The following is a 14662-nucleotide window of genomic DNA, read 5'->3' as shown; positions in this document are numbered from 1 at the left end:
TTGAAAGTGAGAGCTGGACAGAAGCCTAATTTGCTCGCTTTTTTCTGAAAATTCTGCTTAGACAGTCTGGAGGAAAGATTAAATAAAGTGCCCTCTAGGGACCAGACTGAATGGCAGTCCAGTGGACCTCTTGCTTGGTTCACTGTCAGAGGCTCTGCCTGATACTTTGGTTCGTTTGTGGGAAACCTGAAGATGCCACCATGGTGTTCACAGAGTAATGAAAGCTCGTTCGGTGAGCCACGGGCGCTGTGTGGACCGTTAGCTGCCTCGGTGTGAGGGGTGGTATGTTGCTATCCCTCGTTCCATGGCTGGGGCCCACCCTGCTCTTTCAGATACACCAGACGTATATGTGGATGCAACTCAGGAAAGAAACTGGACAGGGGTGATGATAACAAAGGGAATTGACAGAGGGTTAATATGGTGGCCACACATTACCATCACCTTCCCTGAGAACTCTGAAAAAGCCTATTATTGAGACCTTTTGGTATAAATAGACTGGGTTGTTCTGCAGAGGAGAGCATGCACAGTTAACTTTCCTTCATGTGTGTATATGGTACGCTCAGACTGCACCCACGTCACAAGAACACGTGACAACAGCATGTGTGGGGACTCAGTCGACACTGGGATTTTTTTTCAACTTTTTATTCTGAAATAATTTTAGTTTTACAGAAAAGTTGCAAAAATACCAGAAAGTTCCTGAGAGTATACCCGTAACCTAATTTTTCCTAATGTTAACATTTTATAAAATCATAATACAACTACCAAAAGCAAGAGATTAATGTTGGGACAATAATATTAACTAAACTACAGGCCTAATTTGAATTTCACAGCTTCCTGTTAATGCCTTTTTGTGCTGGGGTCAAATCTAAGATCCCTGCTGCGTTGACATCTGTAGTCTCCAGTTAATGTCAGGGGGCACATGATGTCCTGTCTTATTGTTAACCATGATCACTTGGTTTCAGTTTTACCTGATAGGTTTCTCCGCTATAAAATTACTACTTTTCCTTCTGGGATTAAAAAATAATCCCATGTTGGTGGGAATGTAAATTGATATAACCACTATGGAGAACAGTATGGAGGTTCCTTAAAAAACTAAAAATAGAACCACCATATGACCCAGCAATCCCACTACTGGGCATATACCCTGAGAAAACCATAATTCAAAAAGAGTCATGTACCACAAGGTTCATTGCAGCTCTATTTACAATAGCCAGGACATGGAAGCAACCTAAGTGTCCATCAGCAGATGAATGGATAAAGAAGATGTGGCACGTATATACAGTGGAATATTACTCAGCCATAAAAAGAAATGAAATTGAGTTATTTGTATGAGGTGGATGGACCTAGAGTCTGTCATAAAGAGTGAAGTAAGTCAGAAAGAGAAAAACAAATACCGTATGCTAACACATATATATGGAATCTAAAAAAAAGAAATGGTTCTGATGAACCTAAGGACGAACCTAGGGACAGGACAGGAATAAAGACACAGACATAGAGAATGGACTTGAGGACATGGGGAGGGGGAAGGGTAAGCTGGGATGAAGTGAGAGAGTAACATGGGCATATATACACTACCAGATGTAAAATAGCTAGTGGAAGCAGCCGCACAGCACAGGGAGATCAGCTCGGTGCTTTGTGACCACCTAGAGGTTTGGGATAGGGAGGGTGGGAGGGAGACGCAAGAGGGAGGGGATATGAGGATATACGTATACATACAGCTGATTCACTTTGTTATACCGCAGAAACTAACACAACATTGTAAAGCAATTATACTCCAATAAAGATGTTAAAAAAAAAAATCCCAGTGGGGGAGCCGCTTTAAGACTATGCAAATATCTTGTTTCTCCTCAAACTTTTGCCCATTGATTTTTAGCATCTATGCATGGATTTTGCCAGGAGTCAAGGTATTTTGAACTAAGCAAAAATATTCCTGGATGGATGACATGATGATCCAAGCATATTCTGTCCCAAATAGAGATTTAGAGTGTTTCCTATAGACTGAGGCAGTCAGCCGCTAGCATGGAGGGATGATGATATAATACACAGACGGAGCACAGCATTGCTAAATCGGTGGGACACTGACCGAATACAAGTTGACGGCCACGTACCCTTAACTGAGAAGGACTTTTTATTAGCTATGCTAGTGATCATGGTGGCAGATGTTCTGAGGACAATAGCTAGATATCCTGGAGCCCCAGACCAAAGAAACATTAGTGGGTAAGACTTTATTTTTGTTCCTTCTGCGGTTTCCTCTTTCTTTCAATTCAGCTAAGTGCCGTGGATTAGGAGTTCATCTTCCCGGCTTTATAATGGTGGGGCTGGCATGTAAAAGACTTGCGCTTTCTCCACCCAATGGAAAGCAGGCAGCCGCTCCTAAGCACCGCTCAGAACCAGTGCTGGTAAAAATCTCGTTCTGCTGTGCATAGAGTATGTTGAAATCTCAAACTCAGTGGGACCCTGATTTCCTGAGCAGCCACTTTAAACAACTGCCTGTTATTGGATATGTTTGGGGAGGGGACATTTTTCAGTAGAAAAGAAGAGGTGTTAGGGTTAGAACGCTGTATTACCAATAGAAGTTTGATGTCCAAAGCATTGCTTCAGTATCTCACTTACTGCTAGTTTGTGTAATAAAGGATTTATTGGTAGTTTGAAGAAATGGAGAACAAGGCTCATTTTGTTGAAGACTCAGAGGATGAAATAATGCGCAAAACTGATTCAAAAGTCCAGTTGATGTAATGTCCAGGGCAACTGGTCAATCTGAAAAAGAAAGAGATTTGCTTAGGAAAGTCAACAGCGCAGTTAAATGCATCTGTTGATCCTTACTAAAAAGTGTAAGTAGTAACCAAGGGGAGAAATCCAATTAAATTTAAGAATTACCAGGAAATGTGTGAAGTGAGATCATGATTGACAACCTTAGGTAAAGATGCCCCACTGCGTATGACAGACCCTGTCAGCCAGATTTGGAAAACAGTTTGACACTTTCTTATAGAGTTAAACATTTACTTACCTGATATGAAAAAGGAAAACATACCAGTATTTACAAGCAGTGTTGTTCAAACTGTTCACGTAGTGCCAAACTGTAAAACCCATTCACACTTATTCTTAGTAGTGAAAGAATAAAAGCCCACCCAAGACTTGAAAGAATGAAAATCAGAAAAACAGAAGAAAAGCAGTCCTGCCATTTATCAGACTGGGAGGAGAGATGCAAATAGAGCCAGGTACAGGGTTTATGGGGAATGTTGCTCTCCCAAGGTCGTGGAACGCTGGTAAACTATAGCCTACTGCTGTCTCCTCATTGTTGCCCCCAGACCCACTTTGCACTACTCAGCCTTTACTGGGGGTACTCAGGTTGCTAAATGGCCCTCGTCTCCAGTTTAATCCCCGCTTCTCCTAATCCTGCCTCAGAAATGGCATCAGATTCAGAACTTATCTCTGCCTCTAGAAGACTCTTCTCAGAGCCTTCAGAATCCCTCTCTCCCCTGTCACAACTCCTCATAGCGCCTCCTCGCCGGTCAATCTGGTTTCCACAGACTTCACACCTGCTCCTGGTCAGTTTAGCTCATTAGGCTTTAACAGTAGCCCCAAGACAGGAAACAGTGTGCATCAATACCTGAATGAACAAGCAATGGGATACAACTCGGTAGTAAGAAAGAACGGACTACTGATATATATACAACAACACAGATCAATTGGATCAGTCTTAAAAGCCTTACGATGAATAAAAGAAGCAAAAGTGAATACTGTATTTTTCCATTTATAGGACTCACAAAGAAGCAGAACTAATCTATAGCAATAGAAATCTGATCAGCTGCTGTCTGGGACCAGGATTGTGCAGTGAGATCAACTGCAGTCAGCTTGCGGGAAATTGCTTGGGAGAGGATTGGAGTGGTGCTTTGTGTTGAAAGTGATCAGCTCACATGATTAAAATGTGTTAATTTTATTGTATGTGTATTATGCCTTAGTGCAGTTCAACAAGGGAGTATGAACTTCCAGGGTGTTAACCTAGTGTTGAGGTGGGTTCCACATAATGGAGTTAACAGCTGCTCTAAGTGGTTACCCGGAGAGACCTGGAATATAACCTCAGATCTGCCTTTTTATAACACTGCTCTCTAGGTGGTTTTGGATTGCTGTAAATGTGGGAAATAATTGGTCCTTGCTGTACTAAGTGAATTGTCCCTCTTATCAGCATAATTTATCGTCAGCCCCCTGATTGTTGGGTTAACAGCACACAGAGAGGGATGTGACAGTGCACATAGTCCCAGAGGGCTACATGTCAAGCTCCAAGTAGAAGAACAGGTTAGGAATGGCGGGTGGGGGGAAGAAGCTTCCTTGAGTCTGTCGTAGCCCAGCCCGCATCACCCTTGCTTTTTTCACATGTGCCCCATGGGATGGAGGGGCACAGAGCCACACCTGAGATGCTGCCTGGCCTTGTGCAGCGGCTGCTTGCCTGAGATCGTTCTTGCCTGTTTTGTGCTGGATCAAGCTGAGTAAACTGGCGTTGGCAACCTATTGCAGTCTTTCAGTCTTGTCCGCTCTGAACCCAGGACCCCCTGCTATTGAGTTAGTGGTTGTGCGACATGCTGTGTGTTTAAGTAATCATTAGAAACACACATTCCGTTCTGTTGTATAAAGTTATAACTTATTTTCTTTTCTCAGTTAAGCCTTCAGGTACAAGATGTTACATTGATGGATCAGAAGAAATTGGAAGTGACTTTAAACTAAAATGTGAACCAAGAGAAGGTTCACTCCCATTACGATATGAATGGCAAAAATTGTCCAACTCACAGAAACTGCCCACCTCATGGTTACCAGGTACTGCTGATTACGCACTTTGAATCGTGTGCCATTGATTTGGACTTAAGTCTAGTAGGGTTTGTGCATGTAAGTGTATATTTTTTAATCCCCAGATACCTTCCCTTTTCTAGACAGAGCAATCAGGATTCTATGGGAATTAGTCAGTGTTTTATAATGACAACTTGGTGTCATATAGTATAAGTGAAGAGATATTTTTATAATGATCACCATTTAGGATATTATAATTGGTTTCTTTGTTGTATATTTTTTAATTGATGGTAGTATTGATGGAAACTGTTCATTATCATAAATTAGTGGTTAAGTTACAACAAGAGCTGGATCTTGAGTGTTTTACCTGGATTCATGTTGAAGATATGGTTATTTAACCATGGCATGTCTGTGAAAACAGCAAAACAACAGCTGTGACTAACCAAAAAGATTCAAATTGGTTAACTCTGATTACTCATCTGTATGTTATAATTAACCTGTTATTCAAACTGGTTACCGTGCTCCACCCTCCTCCCTCCCACCCTGCCCCGATCTTAAGCAGGATCTCTCTCCACCTCTGTTTTTCAAACTAAGAGGCTGAACAATACGACCGCCTCTAACTTTCTTTTATGTTTCTTCTGTCTCGGGGGATGAAATACATTTTGTAAATCTTACTGCTGCACCTAAGAACCTTTGTGGCACAGAATGTTTTTTTATAATCAATGTGGCTCTGCTTCAGCAGAGATTCTCTGTGCCTGGCTGAAGAGGGTCATGATTACCTTGGCTTTGACGTAAATGAACTAGAGGCACAGTCGTTCGCATCCCGGAGACATGCACATGTCTTGCCAAGTTTGTTCTGTATGTAGCTTCAGTTTGTCTCACTTTTACCTGGATTGTCAACCAAGTAGAGTTTGCCTTTACTAAAAACTCAGCAAAAATGGGTTTTGCTCCCTTACCCCCTTTCTTTTCATAGAAATGACTTCACCTGTTATATCTGTAAAAAATGCCACTACCGAATACTCTGGGACATACAGCTGTACAGTCAAAAACAGAGTGGGCTCTGATCAATGCCTGCTGCGCCTGGATGTTGTTCCTCGTAAGTTATCTTCTTTCTGCTGTGATAGTGTTATCTTTATACAGCCTCCTTTGGTTCCATCAGTGAGTGTGGGTATTAAGGGCAAGGGGGTGCTAACTTTGAGCAAAGCCCTCTGTGGCTTGGTTGCTAGCTTTTCTAGCATGGAAAGAAAAAAGTACTACATTTTATTAATAAAAACCTTCTTCATCATTGTAGTGACATTAAAGAGGCAAGAGTTGTCAAATTGACTCTTGTACCATATTTAGCCAGTGTAAGTGAGGACAAGCTTTTTAGAACATTCTTATATGCCAACCAAGATAGCTGTGAATATTAAAATCTTTTAGAGTGGTTTTATTGTTTTTATCCTTGAAATAGCTTACACAGTTCAGAAGAAAGTTCTTTTAGTGGATTTTCCCCTAGACCAGAAAAAGCTAACTAATTTGTCTCTTAACGTTAGTATGTGCGATGAAATCAATGTCATTGTGTATCCTTACCTTCAATATGACTAGATGGAAGTTTTTTTGTTTGTTTGTTTTGCTTTTTTTAATATTAATTATTTTCTTATTAACATTTTATTCTAGCTTCAAATAGAGCTGGGACAATTGCAGGAGCCATTGTAGGAATTTTGCTGGCGCTAGTGCTCATTGGTCTTATCGTCTTCTGCTGCCGTAAAAAGCGCAGAGAAGAAAAGTACGAAAAGGAAGTTCATCATGATATCAGGTAATTAAGTGACACAGGAGTTGACTGATGTATACGCAATTTATTATGTCACTAAAGCATTAATTCTCTTAACCATCTGAAGCATTTGCCCCTATGAGAATTGGATGAAAGAGCTATAGCTCTTCCCCTCAACACATTTGACAGCTTTTACTTATTTCAAGTGTGTGGAGCCAACCAACCTACATTGTGCCCTCCTCCCCCGTTTTGGGCTCTACTTTAAGAACCATTGCAAAATGCTTTTCTCAAGACTGTCTACCTTCTCCCAATAAAGTACAGGCATGAAACAGCAAAGGAAACCATAAACAAGATGAAAAGACAGCCCTCAGTATGGGAGAAAATATTTGCAAATGAAGCAACTGACAAAGGATTAATCTCCAAAATATACAAACAGCTCATGCAGCTCAATATCAAAAAAACAAACAACCCAATCCAGAAATAGGCGGAAGACCTAAATAGACATTTCTCCAAAGAAGGCATACAGATTGCCAACAAACACATGAAAAGATGCTCAACATCACTAATCATTAGAGAAATGCAAATCAAAACTACAATGAGGTATCACCTCACACCGGTCAGAATGGCCATCATCAAAAAAATCTATAAACAATAAATGCTGGAGAGGGTGTGGAGAAAAGGGAACCCTCTTGCACTGTTGGGTGAAATGTAAATTGACGCAGCCACTATGGAGAACAGGTTGGAGGTTCCTTAAAAAACTAAAAATAGAACTACCATACAGCCCAGCAATCCCACTAGTGGGCATATACCCTGAGAAAACCATAATTCAAAAAGAGTCATGTACCACAATGTTCATTGCAGCTCTATTTACAATAGCCAGGACATGGAAGCAGTATAAGTGTCCATCAACAGATGAATGGATAAAGGAGATGTGGCACATATATACAATGGAATATTACTCAGCCATAAAAAGAAACGAAACTGAGTTATTTGTAGTGAGGTGGATGGACCTAGAGTCTGTCATACAGAGTGAAGTAAGTCAGAAAGAGAAAAACAAATACCGTATGCTAATACATATATGTGGAACCAAAAACAAACAAACAAAAAAACGGTTCTGATGAACCTAGTGGCAGGGCAGGAATAAAGACGCAGACGTAGAGAATGGACTTGAGGATACAGGGAGGGGGAAGGGTAAGCTGAGAGGAAGTGAGAGAGTAACATGGACATATATACACTACCAAATATAAGGTAGCTAGTAGGAAGCAGCTACATAGCACAGGGAGATCAGCTGAATGCTTTGTGACCACCTAGAGGGGTGGAATAGGGAGGGTGGGAGGGATGCTCAAGAGGTGGGGGATATGGGGATATATGTATGCATATAACTGATTCCCTTTGTTGTACAGTAGAAACTAACATAACGTTGTAAAGCAATTATACACCAATAAAAATGTGAAAGAAAAAAAAAGTACAGGCATAAAGTTTTCAAAAAATGGAGATGTTAAGGTTTTGGGTTTTTTTTTTAAAGATCTGATTGTATCAAGTGACATAGGTAGTTAATAGAACTATGGGTAATGTGATTTTATTTTATTTTTTAAATATTCTAAACCAGTAGATCTTAACTAGAAGTGCACATTGGATTATAGAACTTGTAAAAATAATAACATATGACCAAAGTAACACCCAGAAAATTGACATTTGGTGGGTCTGGGCACTTTTATTTTTTAAATGCACAGAAGTAACTCAGATATATATTCTATGTCAGTGCTTAGTGTGAAAATTCTTATGCCTAATTCTCAGTTTTTGCAAACTTCAATCTGCTAAGTTTTCAGCTAAAGTCTTAAGATGAGTAACTTTCATAATAAAAAGGATATTTTGTCTTGTTCTGTTTTTGGTAGAAATATCTGTAGGTGTTAGTGCTTTATTGACTGTAGAGTGTTATGTGACTGTAACCAGGTTATCTTGATTAGTGATACTGGAATATGAAAATATTTGAAGTTTGTTCTTTGTAATACAGCATTATAGAATCGCACATTTTTGTAAAAAACACATTTCATTGTGTGTGAAGATAGAAACTGTAAATGATAAATTTGGGACAGATACACAGTTCATGACATTATGCCTTATTGTGCTTGTTTTTTGTGTGTCACACACAATTTTATGTACTTAATGCTTAAATAGAGGCTCTTCCCTACCCATGATTCATAGCTTACATATTGTAGGTTTTTAGAAATTTGTTCTTTGAACGTGTATTGGGATCTTTATTTCTAGGGAAGACGTGCCTCCTCCAAAGAGCCGTACGTCCACTGCCAGAAGCTACCTCGGCAGCAATCACTCATCCCTGGGATCCATGTCCCCTTCCAACATGGAAGGCTATTCCAAGACTCAGTATAACCAAGTACCAAGCGAAGACTTTGAGCGCGATCCTCAGAGTCCGACTCTCCCAACTGCTAAGGTAGCTGCCCCTAATCTCAGTAGGATGGGAGCGGTGCCCGTGATGATTCCAGCACAGAGCAAGGACGGGTCCATAGTATAGAGCCTCTGTACCCTTCATCTGTGCTCTCCGCTTGAGATGTGAACACCTGTTTTAATTTTTGCTACCAGCCTCAAAATATATATATATATTTAAAAAGTTAACCAAAAACTGTAAGAATAATACTTCAAAAAGTTTTGTTTGGTTATATTGAAATAGTAAAGGCATTAAAGTTCTAAGGACAAATTCACCATCTAAATAATATTTCCTTTAAGAGCTTGACTTTATAGGTTTCTGACTATCAATACTTAAGTCAGCTGTGGCACTTTGAATATGAAATCATAGGTGAAGAAATAAATTGGTGAACTTACACGCATACCAAGTTGATACTTGAATCATCTGAAAGTGGTACTTTATAATTTCTGTTATTTTTATATTGCTTTTTTCAATTAATTTATGACCCAGTAGTGTCCCCGCAACCCCCTGCCAAAATTGGTAAAGAAAGATTCATGGCAAAAATACTTACGTAGATTTATGTTTGTTCTTGTTTTTGCTTCTTCGAAAACTCTGAATGTGTTTGAAGAGTCTCTAATAACTAGAAAACACTACTAGAAGTCACTAGTTCTGAGTAATTCATAAACCTTGTATATGAAATGACTAAAGTATTTAATTGCTAGATTGCTGTGGGCAGCAGGGACATAGTAAGCTCTTCTGTATGCTAAATAAAGGAGCATTTATCTGATTCATTTAGAACATTTGTTGTCAGCTACATATAGCGATGACACTAATGGTGCAGTCGTAAGGATGAATTTTGTTGATTAATGTTCCAATGCCCTGAGGCCTGTGGTGGTCTTCAGAGCAGTGACCTGCTATCAGGGAAGTGTAGTATTTTGCAATTCCCAAGTAAATGCTGGTCCTCCACTTTAGGTGATATTTTTCTAATAAGAAAAATTTACAACTCATTTATTATTTGACAATTACAGATTGTAATTCCGTAATTATTGGTTCTAAATTTAAAATTTTTTTTCCTGATTCAGTGTTTTGTTTTTGTTTTTGTAATGGTATTGTACATTATATGTTCTAGAAATGTAATCTTAAATTACCCTCTTGAATGCAGTTCCTGGAGGATATTTTCTTCATAGACTTAGAATGATGAAATACACTTTAAACTAGTAAGTGTCCTCTATCAATTCTGTGTTTCAGACTTGGGAGGATGTACAGTTGCTATTGTATGGCCAGCATGTCTTGTGTAGTTGCAGAAAATCAAGTTGAGCTTTGAAAAGTTTGTCTTAGTTTTGTGGAAGTGACTTAATCTTTAAAAAAAAAAGAAAAAGAAAAAAAGAAGAGAGAAATGAAAGGAAAAGGAATAAAAGGAATACTCCTACCTGCCAAATGTGTTAAGTACTGTTTTAGTAGATGAAAGTGAATTTATTGTACTTTCTTAAGATTGTGAGGGAGTGTGGATTGAGTAGAATGAGCCACCAGTTTCTTTATAGTAGTACGGTCTGCAGTAAATTATTTCACTAGCTCTGAAACCTTTTCCCTAGATTTTAGTAGGGAGTTGGTTTCTGTTCATCTCTTTGGGTGCTGTGGTGGTAAATGCTACATTATAAATTAATGTTGGCATGAGTTTATGATTAGGCAGAGGATTGTATACACTTTTTAATGGTAAATTGAACCTGAATGTGTAATGGATTCGTGTATAGTTTTACATATTTGGAAGCATTTTAAAAATAGGTTTTTAACATTACATAATATTGCTTTTATTCTTGTGTTAACGTTTTCATCTGTGCCTTTTGGGTAATTTAGTTTTTATTATGAATTTCTGGTGCCTATGAGCTAGCTATCGCCTGAAAGGTGCTTAGAGGTGAAGGTACTGTTCCTAAAAATGCATCACTGTGATACCTTTCTATCCTCATACTTTCAGTCTTGCCTCTTTTCTGATCTTTTTGGATGCAAGTTAACTGATTGTGTTACTCATAAAGTTTTTAAAATTTCAACATCCCCTACACTCTTTTGACTGTGTTTCTGATTTTATAATAATAACTATTTTTGAATACCAGGCCTCTGGTCTGTTTCATATGAATAAAATTTATAAGATATTATAAAAATAAATAGCAGAGCACAGACATTACTAATAAAAATTTTGGTCCTCTCTAGTCCCAGTTTTCATATAATGAAAATTAGGCTATCAATCTGAGTAGAAATTACTACAAAAGGTGGACATATGTAAGGCTTTCCTTCCCTTAGACTTCATAGTTCGTCTAGAATTTGGTTATAAGTAAATCAGAATGTCTTCCAGAAACGCTTCCTTCCAGTTCAGGGCCATTACCACCTACAGCCTGAGAAACAAGCTTGGAAAAAAAACTACTGTTGTGACCTGAAGAGACCTACTGGATGTGGTTGAGTTTAGAGGACAGAACTCAGTTTTAGGTTTATGTCTCCAGCTACTCATTGTAAATTTCAGTGAATCCAAAAGTCAAATAGTACTGATAACTTCCTAAATAATTCTCAGTGGTAGTTTCTGGTGAACTAGAGATCAAGTATTTGTTCTAGAATTACTACTGGTAATCATCAAGCAAGTCAACAAAAAATTGTTATTCAAGCATTTCCACTAGAAGCCAAACATCAGTCAAGGATGGCACTGAACCTTCAAAGCAAAACTCTTCCATTCTACTTTATACCTAAGAGACTTGACACCATCTTTCTGAGTTATGCAGGATAACTTCAAAAGAAATATCATAGAGGATGTAATTCTGTGCTTTGAATATGTAGATTACAGGTTTCTTTTTCTTATGGCAACCTTACTAATATTTCCCTGTTAGAAGGCCAAAAACAAAAAACCTTATAGATAAACGGGCCAAATAACTTTCTTTAAATTTGGGCTATCTGCCGGGAAGTTGTTACAATGGAAACACAGACTGTGTCTTAGGGGGAGGTTAATTCAAGAAACACAAATAGATTATTGGTATGAATTAATACCTGGTTTTTATTAAAAAGATAATTTTTAGGATTGAGTTCTGGAAATTTGGAGCAAGTGAAGGGGCAAATAAACATTTTGATTAAATATGAAAAGAACTCATTGCATGAAGTTGGATGTCAAATTCTGTAATGTACGGCTTCTTAACTATTCTCTGTCTTTCTGTGTGCGTGCAGCATGTAAATCTGAAGTTATATGAATGTTTAAAGTTTTTTTTCTAATCTTGTTTCATCTCCACATAGGGCTTTCAGATGCCTTATTCCAGTGTGAACAGAAAAAGTCCGTATTTTTTGTGGTTACTGCTTTGATGTGTCGTGTAAGGAGTAGTTTGTAGAAAATGTTGGCATAATTTTAACTTTTTAGTGGCTTGTGACATTATATATTATATATATGTATATATATCTTTATAATATTCCTGTGTTTAGTAGTATAAATGTTCTGGGCAAGTTTTAATATTTCAAATGCCTTTGGCTATTCTTGCAGTAAAGACAACGTGTTCTGTAGTTAGATTTTTTTTACTCATTTGACACTGAAATGGTCTATAACTGAGCACAAATTCTACCTAATAGAAGCAGGAAAGGATAATAAATAAATTGGTGAATTGTGGTTCTGTTTATCTTATGGATGGTAACACCAGCAAATATTTGCTGCATTTGGCTTCTCACTGTTCATTAAAATCCAGTTTTACAAAATACCCTATTTTGTAATTTCAGAGTGTGGTGTGAATATCAGTTGGATTTGGTTTTGACCCTGAACACTAAAAGCTCCAAAGAACTCTGTTTTCTACTAACTTAATGGCACAAGTGTTAAGAGAACCACAATTCACTGATTCACTGATTTTCATCCCTAACTGAATTTCTGTGACAAATACACTTATACTACTGAGAAGTAATATTTTGACACTTCACATATGCAAGTAGAGAATTGATAGTGTCAGTTTCAGAAATGATTTTTTGTATTTCAAGTTTCTGGCTTAAATATCCAATGGTGCAGATTTTGAAATTTGTAAGAACAAAATTTGGTTTAAAAAAAAAGCCAAAAACTTGCTCTGGTTTTGTGACCTTGTGTACCTTTAAAAAAAAATAAAATCAAGAAAGCAGTTTTCTGCCTCATGGTGTGGCTTCATTGTGCCTTTTATTAAAAAATGTCTACTTTATAAAGCTTCATTATACTGTTCCTCTCTGCTTTCCTGAGCCAGGGTTTCCTTTTGCCCTCTCCTTTGCATCTTTTATTAAACAAAGTAAAGATCAGAACAATAACATCAATGAAAACATATCAAACATATTTATAGAAATTTCTCCAGTCCTGTGCATCTATATGACAGTAAATAACATAATGTATTTGGGGTTGAAACCTCCAAAGTTCTGTTACTGTGTCACAATTTACAGTGTAAATTCAAGAGTTTTTCAGATGAATTAAAAATGCATGTACATGGGGCTTCCCTGGTGGCGCAGTGGTTGAGAATCTGCCTGCCAATGCAGGGGACATGGGTTCGAGCCCTGGTCTGGGAAGATCCCACATGTCGCGGAGCAACTAGGCCCGTGAGCCACAACTACTGAGCCTGCGCGTCTGGAGCCTGTGCTCCGCAACAAGAGAGGCTGCGATAGTGAGAGGCCTGCGCACCGCGATGAAGAGTGGCTCCCGCTTGCCGCAACTAGAGAAAGCCCTCGCCCAGAAACGAAGACCCAACACAGCCATAAATAAATAAATAAAATTTTTAAAAATGCGCATACATATCTGTATTAAATACACACACATCTAGTTATACTTTAAAGCTATTTTCATTGACTGTTGATTTCAGAAAAAAAACAGGATGGGGTTAGCAGTGCTTTTTTTTTTTTTTTTTTTTTTAATGTGGACCATTTTTTTTTAAGTCTTTATTGAATTTGTTACAATATTGCTTCTGTTTTTATGTTTTGGTTTTTTGACCACAAGGCATGTGGGATTTTAGTTCCCCAACCAGGGATCGAACCCACACCCCCTGCATTGGAAGGCAGAGTTTTAACCACTGGACCACCAGGGAAATCCCAGCAGTGCATTTGTAAGAAGGTATTTTGAGAAATATTTTGTTTATACTACAGTTTCTCAACCTTGGCACTTTTAACACTTTGGGATGGATGGTTCTCGGTTGTGGGAGACCATGCTGTGCATTGCAGGATGTTTAGTAGCATCACTGGCCTTTACCTACGAGGTGCCAGTAGCTCTTGCCCTCCTTCCCCCAGATGTGACAAACAAAAATGTCTCCAGTGTTGCCAAATAGCCGCTGGGGTGGGGGGCAAAACTGCCCCTAGTTGAGAACCAGTGGTTTATACTAATGTGAAGTTTTCTACTCGGAGGTTAAAGGACGAGCATAGGCTTTGGAGTCAGACATATCTGAATACCACTTATTACTAGATGCTTTACTTAGCTTCGGTTTCCTGGTGCTTAAAATGGGGATAAAAATACCTACATCACAGGGGATGTTGGAAGATTTTAAAGAGATAGAATTGATATAATGAAAATTCTTTGCATTTGTCCCTGTTTGCTGGGATGCTGATAGTGGTACACAGATTTTCAAAGAATCAAGATTACAATAAAATATGCTAACAAACTACTAAGTATAATTTAATGCCTTTAATTTAGATCATATTTTAATCATGAAGTTCTAAAGGCCAGATCATATTTCTGGTTAATTAAGTAC

The 14662-nt window shown here is 38.3% G+C and overlaps 1 protein-coding gene across 5 annotated transcripts in view; it reads left to right on the top strand.

The window, feature by feature from the left end:
* Positions 1-13083, top strand: part of CXADR (CXADR cell adhesion molecule) — a 52623-nt gene extending 39540 nt beyond the window's left edge. For 3 of the 5 annotated variants that reach the window (XM_082391956.1, XM_082391958.1, XM_082391959.1), the window contains 4 exons: positions 4657-4812; positions 5756-5878; positions 6439-6577; positions 8801-13083. In XM_082391956.1, coding sequence (XP_082248082.1) covers positions 4657-4812; positions 5756-5878; positions 6439-6577; positions 8801-9065 — 683 coding nt within the window. In that variant the 3' untranslated portion in view covers positions 9066-13083. The remainder of the gene's footprint in view (positions 1-4656; positions 4813-5755; positions 5879-6438; positions 6578-8800) is intronic. The other 2 variants (XM_082391957.1, XM_082391960.1) reach the window with 2 other exon arrangements.
* The last annotated feature ends 1579 nt before the right edge of the window (positions 13084-14662 follow it).

The sequence above is a fragment of the Balaenoptera borealis genome (assembly GCF_965194805.1).
Source record: "Balaenoptera borealis genome assembly, chromosome: 5".
NCBI lineage: Eukaryota > Metazoa > Chordata > Mammalia > Artiodactyla > Balaenopteridae > Balaenoptera > Balaenoptera borealis.
The sequence above is the reverse complement of the archived record's forward strand: the minus strand, read 5'-3'. Positions and strand labels throughout refer to the sequence as shown.